Source organism: Dufourea novaeangliae, unplaced genomic scaffold, assembly GCF_001272555.1.
Source record: "Dufourea novaeangliae isolate 0120121106 unplaced genomic scaffold, ASM127255v1 scaffold30, whole genome shotgun sequence".
Lineage (NCBI taxonomy): Eukaryota > Metazoa > Arthropoda > Insecta > Hymenoptera > Halictidae > Dufourea > Dufourea novaeangliae.
The window spans coordinates 568,085-582,301 of record NW_015373906.1 but is presented as its reverse complement, the minus strand read 5'-3'; the positions used below and the strand labels follow the sequence as shown (position 1 = coordinate 582,301).

At 43.3% G+C, this 14,217-nt stretch overlaps 1 protein-coding gene across 2 annotated transcripts in view; it reads right to left on the bottom strand.

Annotated features, from left to right (window-relative positions):
• The window catches only part of LOC107193856 (serine-rich adhesin for platelets-like), a 29,686-nt gene extending 15,601 nt beyond the window's left edge, over positions 1 to 14,085 (bottom strand). Inside the window, exon 1 of one of the 2 annotated variants that reach the window (XM_015583373.1) lies at positions 13,484 to 14,085. In XM_015583373.1, the coding sequence (XP_015438859.1) occupies positions 13,484 to 13,547 (64 nt within the window). In that variant the 5' untranslated portion in view covers positions 13,548 to 14,085. Of the gene's footprint in view, positions 1 to 5,666; positions 6,037 to 13,483 lie in introns of those variants that run through there. The other variant, XM_015583371.1, reaches the window with a different exon arrangement.
• Between the last annotated feature and the right edge of the window lie 132 nt (positions 14,086 to 14,217).

Here is a 14,217-nt window from a genome sequence, read left to right as displayed (position 1 = left end):
GCGATATCCTGACGCCAGGACGATTCCGCATGGACTGTTGAACACACCGATACAACTGTTCCGTTCGCCCTTTTACACGTTCCTTGACCTGCGCAACAGGCATACTAATCTGTTTTTAGGGTGAACGATCAGTGGTCACTGCAGAAAGGTAACTTTTTGACCCACTATCCATCCGCGCCCCCGACCACTCAGCGGCAGACACGAGAACTCCCTTCAGATCCAGGGGACACCATCCACAACACATTTACGAATTGTCTGGGTGGTAATGGACACGGTAGCGAGGAAAACTCTGGTTCAAGGAAACGCTTCTCAACCATCCACGTCTTGTAATTGTGCTGCCTCTAAGTATGAAAGTGGCCCCAAGTCGGTGATTCGGAAAAAATTGAAAGGTCCCGTTCATGAAAATATGAATTAATGAAACCGCGTGGTGTCGTTCGAACGTGGGGAGCAAGCACCTTTCATGTGTACTTTAATTTTAAAATGATTTTTTTTCTTCGAGAAGCAATGTTTCACATTCTTATGAAACGTAGTTAATTTATTATTCCAAATTGGAATGCTAGCATTCGTGTGTTCGAGCTGAATTTTTGACGTCAGAAGTCGCAAAGTAAAGACTTGCATATCTCCTTCGCAAAATATCAGATGTCACGACTGCTCTTTGTTTTTATTTCAGGCTGATCGAACAACACAGGACACGGTAGTGAAATAACAGGAAAAATCTATTGTAGCTATCGATAGAAACTTCTTTTAATTCAGCTTTTCACGTACATATATTAATTACTTTCTTCTGAAGCACCAAATCTCTGTTTTTATTCCTTCGGTAATGAGAAGCCTATGACTACCTTCGGAATACTCCGAATATTCGTCGTCGTTATTGTCAAACCATACTACGCCATTTTCTTAGAACACCAACGTCAAAATGATGTACTGAATTCAAACGATATCAGTGTTTTATTAAACAAGACGACTGTATCGCTCGGTGGCATTCATAATAAACAATGTATTTTATCACTTTTCTTACGTTCCTGCTGCTTCTTGTGATCCAACCATTATATTATAATGGTTGTCAGTTATGCAATAATGATGGTGACTTAGTCGCTACTTCTTCGACGAGACAACGTTGCAGGTATTGATATAACAAAAAAAACACGATGATATATCAAGGTTGATCTCCACTAATTACTAATACCACGAACAAAAAAAAGTGTATCATTCCGTTTGAAGACGTAATCGTTGACCTTGGCAGATCGAAAGCGCTCTCAGACGTGATCTTCTTGAAATTTTTATCCAAAATAATTTTTGTACTTTATGTCTGGTATTTCGATTAATTATCCACTGATTTCCATCGCGATTAACGACAATATGATCCACCAAAAACACAGCGAATAAAAAGCTGAAATCGATCGATCCTTTTCAAGGAAAATAACGGTACTCTCACGGGGGTTAGAAACAAACTATCCGACACCTCTCTTGAAAATTCGGTGTAATATAGTGTGCTCACTAATCTGTTCCAAAATACGCTGGCTTCTCTGCTTTCTTTGCTCGACCTGAACTTTGGAAAAACCCGTTCCGGTCGACTTTCTAGTATACACGCGATACGGTTAATGGTGGTTCAAAGTTTTTGCGGACGCGTATACGCTCGAGAATTAACCGACTAAATAGGTTCTATACCTCTTACGGGACAAAAACATTTGACCTGCATTGGAAGAGGGGAGGCGTCATCAATTACCTGAACTCCCGGGCCCTAAATAGACTCGTCATCGATGGAGCATGACGAGTTCTTTCTTTCTTTCCAGTCGTCCATGCTAAACCCTCGCCCTCTCCCGCCCCCTTGCACTACACCGTCAATACCCCATAAATGCTCCCTGATTATTCCAGGTGAACGAAACGATACAACGACGACACGTCGTTAGAAATTACCAAAAATCGGGAGATAATATTCGAAACGATAAATCAGCAAATTACGTGGTTCACACAATCCTGGGAAGCATTACGGTGGTTTTCAAAATGTCGCCGGCGAAACACACCCGAGCGTATATCAAACACGGTTGGGCTCAGTGGAAACGTTACCCCCCTTATGTAATCCCGGCGTGGTTCAAGAAAGGTTAGGAGTCCGCGACCCTTCGATAATTTCTTCCACACGCGGAATAAGCTGCCTCCCCACCCTTCCCCCTCCAAAAAAACCACACGTCCCAATAGTAATCGTGTTAGATTGGGCATGCGTCGTTCGGATGATCGGCATTTAAAAGAACAGAGAGATAACTTTATCGCGTGTTTGGAACTGCTAAAGGTATCCCCTTTGCAACGATGATACTAGCTATGCTCATTTTTCTACCGCATACAAGGAGCATCCTCGTTCCGTATTCGATACCACTCTCTTCTTTTTTTTTAATGTTCACCCTAATCGCCTAGAAACGATAGCACAAAACTGTCCAGCCCGTCTGTTAACCTATTCACACGTTATTAAGGGATGGCATAAAATTTCGTGTAATAATACATATTTAAATACCACCGGGTATGGTGTATGTGTGGATTTGTGGATGTCAGAAGAAAAACTTTTCGATAAAGGCGCAGGATGAAATATGTATATCGATGAAAACCACTGGGTCTAAACATTTCCAGACAATGTAAACGAACCTTACACAAGAATAGAATTGTTCCCCTAATACGCACACCTCTTGCAGCATAACGGAGCGCGTAGATAAGACGCAGAACTGTATTTCACTGCGGTGCCTGCTTGTCGCCTATCATAATAGCGTAAAAGAATTATTACGAGCGTGTCACACGTGAACAAGCCTCTCTCCATTCAACGGACGAAGAATTATTTTTCGCAAAATTACAGACAGCCAACACACTACTGTTGGTAATAATATTCTCGATACGAAGTGCACACGACGGGGCGGTTATGGATTCCGGTTCCGTAAAGACTCGAATTACTCTGGAATCGTGGTGGTTCGTCTTTTTATTTCTCCCTTCGCGCACGATAGAGAAAGCAAAACCGATCGTCGACAAATAGAAATAGTTGTCCGCGGTCAGTGCACTATTCCCGGGTGCGTGTCCGTGTGAGTTTTCAGGGACGTGTAATGCCGCACTGGCCCGGAAAATGTAGCGCACTGCGACAAATTTCTATTGCTCTTGCCACAATAAACGCGGGAAGTCGAACACCGAGATTTTAGATTTCAATGGTTTTTAAAACGATCTACAACAGATCACTGAAAATTTTCACATTATTGAATATTCTTTTGTTTTAAATAATTAAATAGAAACCTACTTTAATAACAGAGCATAACATTAGAATAGTTTTGTGTAAAAAAAAATGTGAATTTCTAAATCAGTGGAACAGGTATAAGTAGTGGATAAAATACCAGTAGTTTCCAACCTCCTAATTTCGAATTCGATAAGGTCCCCTGTATTCTAATGCGGTTCTCGGGGCAAAATTAAGGATATACATACATACAAAAGACGCCACACGAGTACTTCCTTCTAGTGTAAATAGAAGGACCTCGAGGGGTCCCCAAAGACCTCTCCCGATTGTCCATTCTTTCCTCGTATTTGTCCGGTGTACGGCCCTGAGCGTTTCTCCTCGTAAGTACACGTGTACGCACGCGAGACGCGCGTATAAATACACACGCGGCGTCGGTTTATTTATACGCAAGGGTGCCCCGATCTCGCGCGCAGCTTCTCCCACCAGTCGCCTTTACACCGCCGAATGCACGCTATACAATACACACTCGCCCACACACTCAGGCCAGAAAACCCGACCACGGTTTCTTTCTTGCGTACACAATAAAATTCATTGTCATGGCGACCGAAGATTTAGCAAACGATGCACAGAGGAGAACCGACCCGACCACGTTTTCCATTCGCCGCGATCGACACGCTTGATAATCCCGCGCGTACGCCGTCGCCGCCGTGGCGAAACTTTTCGAACGCGTTCCCCCCCCGGGGTTCAAGATCGCGCGCACCTTCAACGACGCGATCCCTCGTGGTTTCTATGAATCCTTTGGGTAATCTTGATCTGAACAATTACACAATATTTCAAGAAGAGAGTAGCAAACTTGTTTCACGGATACGCACGACACACGAACTCACAATGAATCATCATCTACCTGACTTAGCATTAAAAATGTCTGAATAGCAACCATGCTATTCAGCATGGATGGACCAACTGATAACACCATTCGTAATAGTAACAGGAAATTGTCACTGTCAGTGGAATTATGCGTAACCTGCAGAAAATTTTTTGTCCTCCACTAAAACCGAACATCGACTCCTTGATATGAATCTTGGCGAGAATAAGTGATTATTTTTAATGTATTTTCAAATCTTCACGTCTTCTCACGATTCTATTTGTTATAACGGTTCGGAAAGTTGGAAAAACTTAATGCCCGAGGTTCGCAATTCATTTTGCCGATGAAGTAGAGGGAACAGAGTAAATTCCGGCACGAGATATTGCGTGCATACGCAGCTGGGGTTTCCCTCTTCGTCTTCCTTGATTCACCCCATACCTCGTTCTGCACCTCCTCCCCCCGCCCCACATCCCTTAGCCAATTCTTTCCTCCGCACCGAAAATGTCTCGACCGATGCGCTACTTTCTTCGTATTTCGACCAAACAAGAATACTACTGGCAAAACGTAATATTCACGAGGCCATCGTACTTAAACACTGTTTACATCGCGATATTTTTTCTTAATTTCCTGCCATTGCGGCAAGACGGCGCATGCCAAGAATTGTCTAGCTAAATACTGATAACTATAAAATATCATTGAAGTGAAATAGTTAGCAGAATTGTAGCAACATCGACAAGTATCCTTTTTACCATTCAAGGGTATACTGTGTATTCTCTTCGAAACATAATTACTTCGGTCGGTAGCGGCCTGTACCACAACGAAGTCGGTACAACTGCATTCTCAACGAAACCGTAATTTCCCGCCAATTTTGTCGCGTATTAATTCGAGCACGATTTTGTTGTACTTAATTTCGCGAAAGATCTCTGAGCACGCGAGTGATTCGTGTTCAAATCAGCTTCTATCCACTTCGATTGATTTTCAAGAGGAGTATAATACATTTTCACTGCAAATATCTCCGTTGTGCATAAGCAACGTGCTCGGATCGCGCCATCGCGTGATGCCCCCCCCCCCTCTCCCCATTAACATATGTAGGCAATTCATCAAATGCTCAACAATTAAAGCTGTCTAAAAACGTTTACCAAGAAAATGAATTCTATCTAAATTCATGTGAAACAATGAATGAAGACTAGCATCCCATCCGTGTCCCAATGTTATGTATCTACCGTCCCTAGACTGTGGATCTTAATGCAACCAAGTGCATAAGTAACATAACAACAAGCTTCTACAAAATTATAAAATACAAGTTTCACTTGGAATTTAACATCAGTCTCGTGTCCGTTTTAATTTACCGAGACCATTCCACGAAAAAATTGAATCGTTCCGTTTAATTTCCGTTCCTTTAGATTTTGCAGAAATATCCACAGTCTGATTATCACGAGCTGCAAGTGAAAAGCACGAAAAAGAAAAGAAGATCTCGTGCGCGCGGTTCGTGTGGCGAGAGAAGTTCGTCGTGGAGCACGCAAGCGTGATTTCTTTCCAGGAACCGTATACCGTGCATCGTCCGATATAGTGAAATTTCATCTATGGCAAAATGCTTACTTTTCGCTGTATCCAAGGATCGGCTGAAACGTGACAACCGGCTAACGAAGTAATCGATTGCGAGAATGATTCCGCCGAGTAACAGCGTGATCAGGAGGATGAGCAGGGTCGTGCTCGATCCCGGTATAATTTTTGCCTCTGTTTCCTCCATCTTTCACCGCGTGTTCAAGTCACCGCACTAATCCTGTTTACCTCACCGCACACTTCCTCCCGAATACCACGTTCTCGAATCTCCCCCGAAGTCCGTCAAAAAAAAAATCGACGTGAATCGCGACCACGAGACGCGGAGACTAAGGGAACACAGAGAGACACACACGACCGCGTGTTCCAAAAAACACGAGATATCGTGCAACGATTGGCGACCAGTGCGTCAACTCCACGACGGGCCGGAACTACGCAGCTTTATAGAGGGGTATACCACACGTTCGGTTCGTGGTGCGAGCTTCAGTCATAGAACTCGAGAAATCGCAGAAACGAAACTCCTCGGGATATTTCGAACAGTCTCCAGTTGTTTCTACCGACAGAAATAAAACCGTTGGGTTTGATTTTTGCCCCGTTATCCGTATCCTCTTCCGCGAACGGCAGCATTAATCTTCCAGTCTGATTGATATCTGGTCGTTCGAGTTCGCGTTGAAGAATCTCAAAGTGATTCATATTCGATATTCATAATAAAACTGTTCGATACCACCCGGAATTCGGATTCGTGGCGCGAAATTTCGTAATCGTCACCGGTAGTATCTCGGATGGCGGGTATACATATATGTATGTACGTTTCAGACTCGAGAGCCGTGGTTTGATCCTCGCGTAGCCGCCCAGTCGAAAGAACAATGCTCGCATTCCTTGCCCTCGGGTCGTGTTTTTTTCTTGGCACTCGTTGCGAGATTCGTCTTGCCGCACACGACGATAAAGTTACCGGGCTTCAAGTCGTTTCTGGGTCACCGTCGCCGCCGCCGCCGCCACCGGTTCGTATTTCGTGGGCACGACACACTTTGTCATTCGAAATTTCTTCTTCTAGAGTTATCCACCACCGTTCGATAGAACTCGACGTACAATCGTTAGTAAACACTGTTCGAAGTTTATGTCATCGTTTTGAAAGCCGTAGAAACGACACGCGTGTGTGCGTTCACGCGCAAGCCAGAAGCCGGCAACTCTGTTTCGTTTTCACACGAAGAAACGAAGAGAGTGTTGGCAAAGCTTCGTTGCGGACACGACCGTATCACCGTCTTGTCTGTTCACACGTAAATATGGCATTCGATGGTCATGAAAAAAAAGTTTTCACAGAGTGTCGATTCGTTTCACGTGTACATTCACGATTGAAGTTAAAAACAAAAAAGACCGCGCGCGTGATGCGATTCACTCAAGGCGGAAGATTAAGAGTATTATTCGTTACCCGCGCAACTTATGTAAGCCATCTGGTCAATCGCGTGCTCTGGCGGCACATTCGCAAATCAGACGGAATCATCGCGATGCGGATCGGGATATACTTATGTGTTGAGAGAGGTGCTCGGCGGCTCGGTAAGTGAACGAAACGCTCGTTACAGCTCGAAACGCGCATTTGCCCAAACGTACCATTAGTACCGGTATATGTATACGCGCTTGGTACCCGAGCTACCTCGCGTTTAAATCCGCTCCTTCCAATATCTCCCACTACGCGACAATCCCCCCACACGACGATCATCGCGGCTCTCCCACCGCGTCGGACCTGCGCCGTCGAACCTTTACGCCGAGAGAGAACTTTAACGTGCGTCTCGCGCCTGTCGCGGGAACTTTCTATGGTACAGCGACCACGGCATGGAACGCTTGTAGGGCTTCAGCTTCTTTTCTCTTTCTTCCCCCAAGGATTCTCTTTTTGTGAACAATCAATCGATCGTTATAAGTTGATCGACAAACTACTTTGACATCAGTTTCTTAATGAACATACGTTTTGTAAAAAAATCGAGAATGACAGTATACAGCATACCTCTTCCTGTCTTGGTCAGCAGAATTTATTTATTCCAGGCAACAGCCACGTTCGACCGTTGTCAACGCTTATGCTACCAATACTGATTCTAAATCGATCGGAAGTTTCGAATTAGAATATCTGAGGTTACACACACACACACACACACACACACAGACACACACCGGTTGAGTAAGAATGGAAGGTACATAACCTGTTCCACTTTTTACGTAATGAAACCGCGTTCCCCTCGGAAGTGGAAGATGACGGGAGTTCCGGAAATTTTATTACATCGACTCATTTTCCCAAGAAACGGTGTCACATTTTTCTTGGGAATGCAGAGACGCAAGTTCCAATAATCGCGATGACTACCTTTTATTTTTCTTAATGCTTGCATGAGACTACTCAAGAAGGCGTTTTACGTCACTGTTACCAATCAAGGGGCGTAGATAGCTTCGAAGTTGGCCCGTATTGTGAATCGGGTCTCTGTGAACTTCGTTGGACAAAAAATCGAATTGTTGCTCCCCCGGTGAGATCAGTAAAACTCGTTATTACCGACGAAGTCGATCTTCGACTTTGTTCCTGTGAAAATCGATCGGGTCTTTTTCCAACACCGGAAGTAGGTCTTCCGTGATTGAAATACCGTCTACGAAATACATACACATACACATATCCTACGTGCAGTCGGTCACAGGTTGTTGCACGAACCACAGTGACCTAACGACTAGGCTCGTAAACGTGAGCTTGTAACGGCAAGATGCGTTAAATTCGACCCGTTACTCGCCCCGTTACTTTTCCTCATTTCAAACGTCTTCGTCCTCGATTTGGCTCTTTCACGTGCACGCCACAGCGCCGTGCCACGGTAGTTGTTTACACTACCGTTCATAAACATTTGTAAACTTAACTCTATAGAAGCAAAACAAAAATGTGCATACGGTGAATATGAAACGTAATCAACGCAGACATAATTTGTGTTTTTTTTTTCAATTGATTGTATACTTTATTCTCTTATCTTAGCTTTTGTACCCTTCATTTATTTGCTCGTATCTACACTGTTTGCGTTGTAATTCGTAAATGCAATAAAGTCTGTAATCAATATCATTAAAATTGCTTAAAAAAAAAAAAAACGATATTTTGACACTCCTCTCTACAAGTACACAATCGTTAAAATTCCTCTGATATAAGAGATTAAAGAATATCATGTTGTCTGGGTTAGGTACGTGTACCAAATGCATCGACAAACTCCATATATAATTGTCGGCCGGTGTTTAGAAAAGACTTAAGATAAACGAAAAAAATAATGAATGTGCCAGGCTAATGCGTCTTAAGAGCCGTTTCTCCGTGACTCAAAGTTTTCGATTCATCTGGGACTTTTGATACCAAACCGCTGCGCACTAAACCACGACCATTTTTGTTGCTGTGTTGATAATTAAACAATGACTGCGCCGCTACGGAACATTTCATATTTATAAGTTCTAATCTATATGCAATGCCTTTCAATGATCTTTTTCCTGGAACCGGTGAAACGATTATCAATTGCCCGTGATAATTTGTAATAATTGTCTCTCCCAGATGGTGCACAATCATCCTGATGAATTATACGTAATACCACAAGGAACAATAATATTCATCTGATACTAGGCGAGAATGCGATTCGGTGGAAGACATGGTTCACCGATTCCATGAAGATCTCACGCGTCCCTTTAGAAACACGTTCATGGCCGCAGGCCAACGAACCCTGACTCAGATTTAAAGGTCGTTGAGGTCGTTTGCCCTCTATGTGTAATGTGCTGCTGAAATCAACCTTCACACACCAGGGAATCGTGGAAAGAATCTAAATGAGAACCATAAGGGCAAAAACAAAATTATTTTCTGGCAGTGAATACTATTTATCGAAGAAAGTTTCGACATTAACACTGATAAAAGCAGAAAGTGCTTTACAGTATTCACCTATATTTTAATGTGATTCATTGTTTACGTATTGTGTATTTTCAATACCTGATCAAAAAGGTAAGAACAATTCACTCGATAGAAGTGATGGACACCTGCGACGAACGTTTTCGAAATAATGTACACACAATGGTGAGAGCGAACGTGTTAATAACGCCATGGCAATTCCAAGTGGCTTCCTCGGTCGGTCACGTGACTAATAACATCACCAATGTTTACAAATAAATGGTGCCTAATGGCGCTTAATCCTTTCACCGTCATTCGCCTGTTTTTTTTATGTAACTCAGACCTTCTAAATTGAAAGTAACAAAGACCAGAATAATGGAAATTTGTTTATCGAGGAGGATCCAACACATTAGGCTCGTACACGTTATCCAACGTGCCATTCGACAGTGAAAGGAATACTTTTTTCCATGAAAAGTAAATACTTCTCGGACAACTTAATACTTTCGATGCACGACATTAAATACACAGATTATTAAACGGTTATCCATTTACGAGCGATGCTAATGCTTCTATACAAGTATTCATACTTTTGAAAGAACCGACGAATTAGAAGGCAAGGAGTGCTGTGTATCTTATCTGATTAAAGAAAGATCCTTATCTCAACCATTAAATGATTAGTCAGTACTGCGTATCGTAGACCTCACAACAAAATAATAACCGCGTACATATGTGTCTTGACATAAATGAGTGCACCACCTTCGAACCAGGAACAAGAGATACTTTCCCATTGGCGGTTCGAAAAAAAAGGTAATGTTTAGGAATTTTTTAAAAATAATGCAGAGTATATGATAAAAAAACTTCCCTGCTTTTATTTATTATTTAAGTTTTTTCACCGAATGTTCATTGCTTTTTTCAAAAAGCAAATTCCTAAGTGTCACATTTTTTTGCAGCTGCTAAAAGGGAAAAGAGTTTTAATCACTTGTACCGTGTGTGTTTTACCTCATGGAAGTAAAAGAAAAGAACAAAGAAAAAGAACATTCGGAGGATTCGAAGATCTCTAACTGGTTGGAAACGGCGTGTGAGATGAACAAGAGAAAACCTTCAAACCTACATCATCTTGTCGCGAACACGGTATATAAGTTCTCGTTGGCGACGATAACGTCGTCCAAATATGCATTCCACGCGTGACGTACATAATCCATGCGTGGCGGTTGACCCTGACGCGAGATAACTTCGGTGTTGTATGGATTTTTCGCTTTACGGTCGCGGAGGAGACTACTCTAACGCACCTTCGCGAAACTATTTAAGGACTCCCGGTTTCAGCGGAAGAAAAATTAATAACGACCTCGGGGAAAAGAAGCTGATTCTAATGAAGAAAAAAAAGGAACGATCGTCCGGGGAACTAACCGTTAGTAGGCTTACTTGAATTGCAGATAATCTCTGAACCTGAAACCACGTGTTACATACGATTAAACACGATTTTCCTTTGCACCTGTTATCATCGTTTTTTCCGGTTAACCAAGGAATCTTGACACGGGACTCGATCAAGAATAATAATTCCGCAGTTTTGCTACCGATACGATTCAGGGTCAGATTAAGACCTTTAGAGGCCCTGAGTACTCAAAAAATGTTGTTGGTCTCCGGTCAAACTGTAATACCATCATACCTTTGTCGTGCCCGTGTTTGTTAGACACAGGAGAACAGGCTATTTGTATACAAGCAAAATTTTTAATATCAAATTTCAAAACGCAATATATCCTCAGTATGGGTGTATCAAGTGTTTATTCGTACTATATATTTTTTTTAAAATACGTTGAAGTTGGTCCATGGTGAATCTAGCAATGGAAAATTTCTGTGGTGCCCCCTCCCCCCTCCCCTTCCCTCAATGCCCTAGGCAAGCACGTGCTTATTTTGCTTAATGATTAATCCCAGCCCTGTAACGATCGCTCGCGAACTATTAATTATTCATAATAACTTCCTGATCGATCGGCAGTGTGTGCCGAGTCGATTACGCGACGTTTCATTTAAGCCCACCTAGCGTGTTTTATAGATTTTCATCGATTTAACCCTATAACCGTGGAACGAAGTCCGAGTAATTGATCGACGAAGAATTCCATAGATACACAGTTATGTATACCTCTTGTAAGAAAAAATATTCTAAAGGACCATTCCTAATCGCCCCTAAAGGATGTTATCACATATACACCGTGGGTTTCCAGCATCCACCTATGAGTCATCGCGGTATAGACCACGTGTCCCTAGTCGCCTGATGAAACTACCTGCAGCGCTGACGAAATATGTTTGGTATCACTTGAAAGAAGGAAAAATCCAAATCTCGCTTCCCCACCTCGAATCGGTACAACGTTTCGCCTAACATTTCTCACGTTCGAACTTGTGCAACTGAAAAATACTTTTGAATATAAACAGATCCTGAAAATAGAACTTCCTAAAAGGAATTCCCTTACCGATCGAATAAAATAATTTGTTGTATGGAAGGGCAGAGTTTAAAGTGATTGTATGTACACGATATATGTCCCTGATCCGTCCTGTCCGTACCGATCCCCCGAGTACCTGAACTCTGAAATTGGCACGACGCCATGAAAGAAGTGCGCAATTCCGCGGCAGCCGGGATTGCCACGCTGCTGCGTCTACGTTACCGGGAAGAATAATTTTGGGCGACTGCGACGCAGGGGTGGCTGCTGCATTGGGAAAATTCAAAGGCCAGAAAGGCGAAGGGGGGAGCACGCCAGCCAACAAAGAACTGGAGAAAAACAAGGAGCCACCATATGTATCTGCGGTGACGGCGGAACCGCTGAGGCTGTCTCTTTACTGACAGCCGATTCGATGAACGTACACACACCACATTTATGTATGCACATATGTAAACACGAGAGCGCAACCTGCGTCTTAAATTTATCCCGTGTAAAACCAGACTAAATCAATGGAGGCTATTTTCGGTTCCATCGGTTCCAAGTTAACACTTCCGCTCTCCTTACTCCTCGCGATCCTATCCTTCGAAAGAACGCTTAAAATCCCAACAGTCAGTCTCGTCGACCGCCATGTATGTATATGTCACCGCAACGGTTAGAACGCTTCGATGTTTCATCGAAGTTATCCGATATTACGTCAGTTTCCACGGAGAGTGATTTTAAGGCGCGTCTCCCTCAATCGCTCGAAATCCTCTGTTATGTAGATCATGTGTCGTTCCACGAGAAACAGACAGCCATATGTACATATCTGTTTACTTATTACACGAGAAAAGATAAAAAATTTTTAGTTGACGTATGTCTGGGTTGGGGAGGGAGTGAATACACAGTGGTTCTTTAATCTTGTACCGATTGTTTTGAATAAGATGGATGCAACAATCGTAGACACACTGATTATTCTTTTCCAATTGTTCCCCATTCTTATGCTCTCGAGAACGGTGATTCACGGTTCACACTTTTTCGATCACTCTCCTTTGTGAACGTCTCAGGCAAAACTTTAGTTTGTCAATGCGTCAGTCGTGCGAAGGAGTTTCCGTTACGTGAGCTATGCTGTTCGCGGTGGAAAGAAAATTCGTAAGTCGCATTGAAAAATTCACGGAAAACAACGTAAGATAAAAATCAAAGAAAGGTAATGCCTTAACCGTAAAGAAGTACCGGCATGTCTACGATCGTTACATTTATCTTATTCGAAATTATCGCTGCAAGATGAAAATAGTACGTCGATACAATTAAAAATATATACCATTGACATTGGACACTATCAAAAAGAATGATCGTACCAAAGAATTTTGTACACAGTCGCGCGTCCATCTTTCGCCACCACACTCTGTTTTCCAGGTAATAACTGACAGAAGATACATTCAGATGTCTTGTTTCTAAGGAATGATTTTACATAACTAGATATATGTATATACACTGTGTTCGACGCGGCTACCGGCCCTACTTGTCTCCTACTCACGTGCGTAGCCGTCGTCAAAACAAAAACAATCGCTCACCGTGAAATGGACAATCCAATTCGATCGGAGATGGATCCTCTTCCAGCAGCAAATGTATGGTCATTCCTTCGAGGAGAAATGATTGTTTACGTTTTTTTCTTTCACTACGTCTGGTCTCCTCGATTTATCCGTTGAAAACTGACGTTTTTCTCGACGACGATGGAGCGTGAGGGGGGTGTACCGATGCATCGGTGTCACGCCTCTTTGTTCGGCGACACACTGCTTCCAAGAGGCCCGTGGCCACGTCGAGAACGACAAGATGCGGTTGTCACGAGTCTGTTGGTGCACGTCGACGACGCGCGTGTCAAGAAAACACCCGGATGAAAACGTTACACGGCGGTGGATAATCGTGGAAATAGAAGGGCGTATGTATAACGTCGTGGTACGTGGTGTATCGCGGCCAAGCCGTGGCATCGTGTACACTGAGTCACGAGCAACGTGTTCCCGCCGGTTTATGAAGAGTATCGTTCGGCTGATGTGCGCATGTGTCGGTGAATGCACCCGCCGCCGCGGCCAACGCGCGCGCCTATATCGACACGTGTTGCACGATGATGATAACAGAGGGGCCGATAACACTGCACCAGAGACAGAAGAAACGACGCAGAAACTCCGAGTGGACTTGGGTGGTGGAGATCGTAAGCTGCCCGATGCGTATTGTGCCTCCCCCGCTTTTCGTCCGCTACGACAAACACGAGCAAGATCCATTATTCGGATGACAAATCTCGAATGGCAAA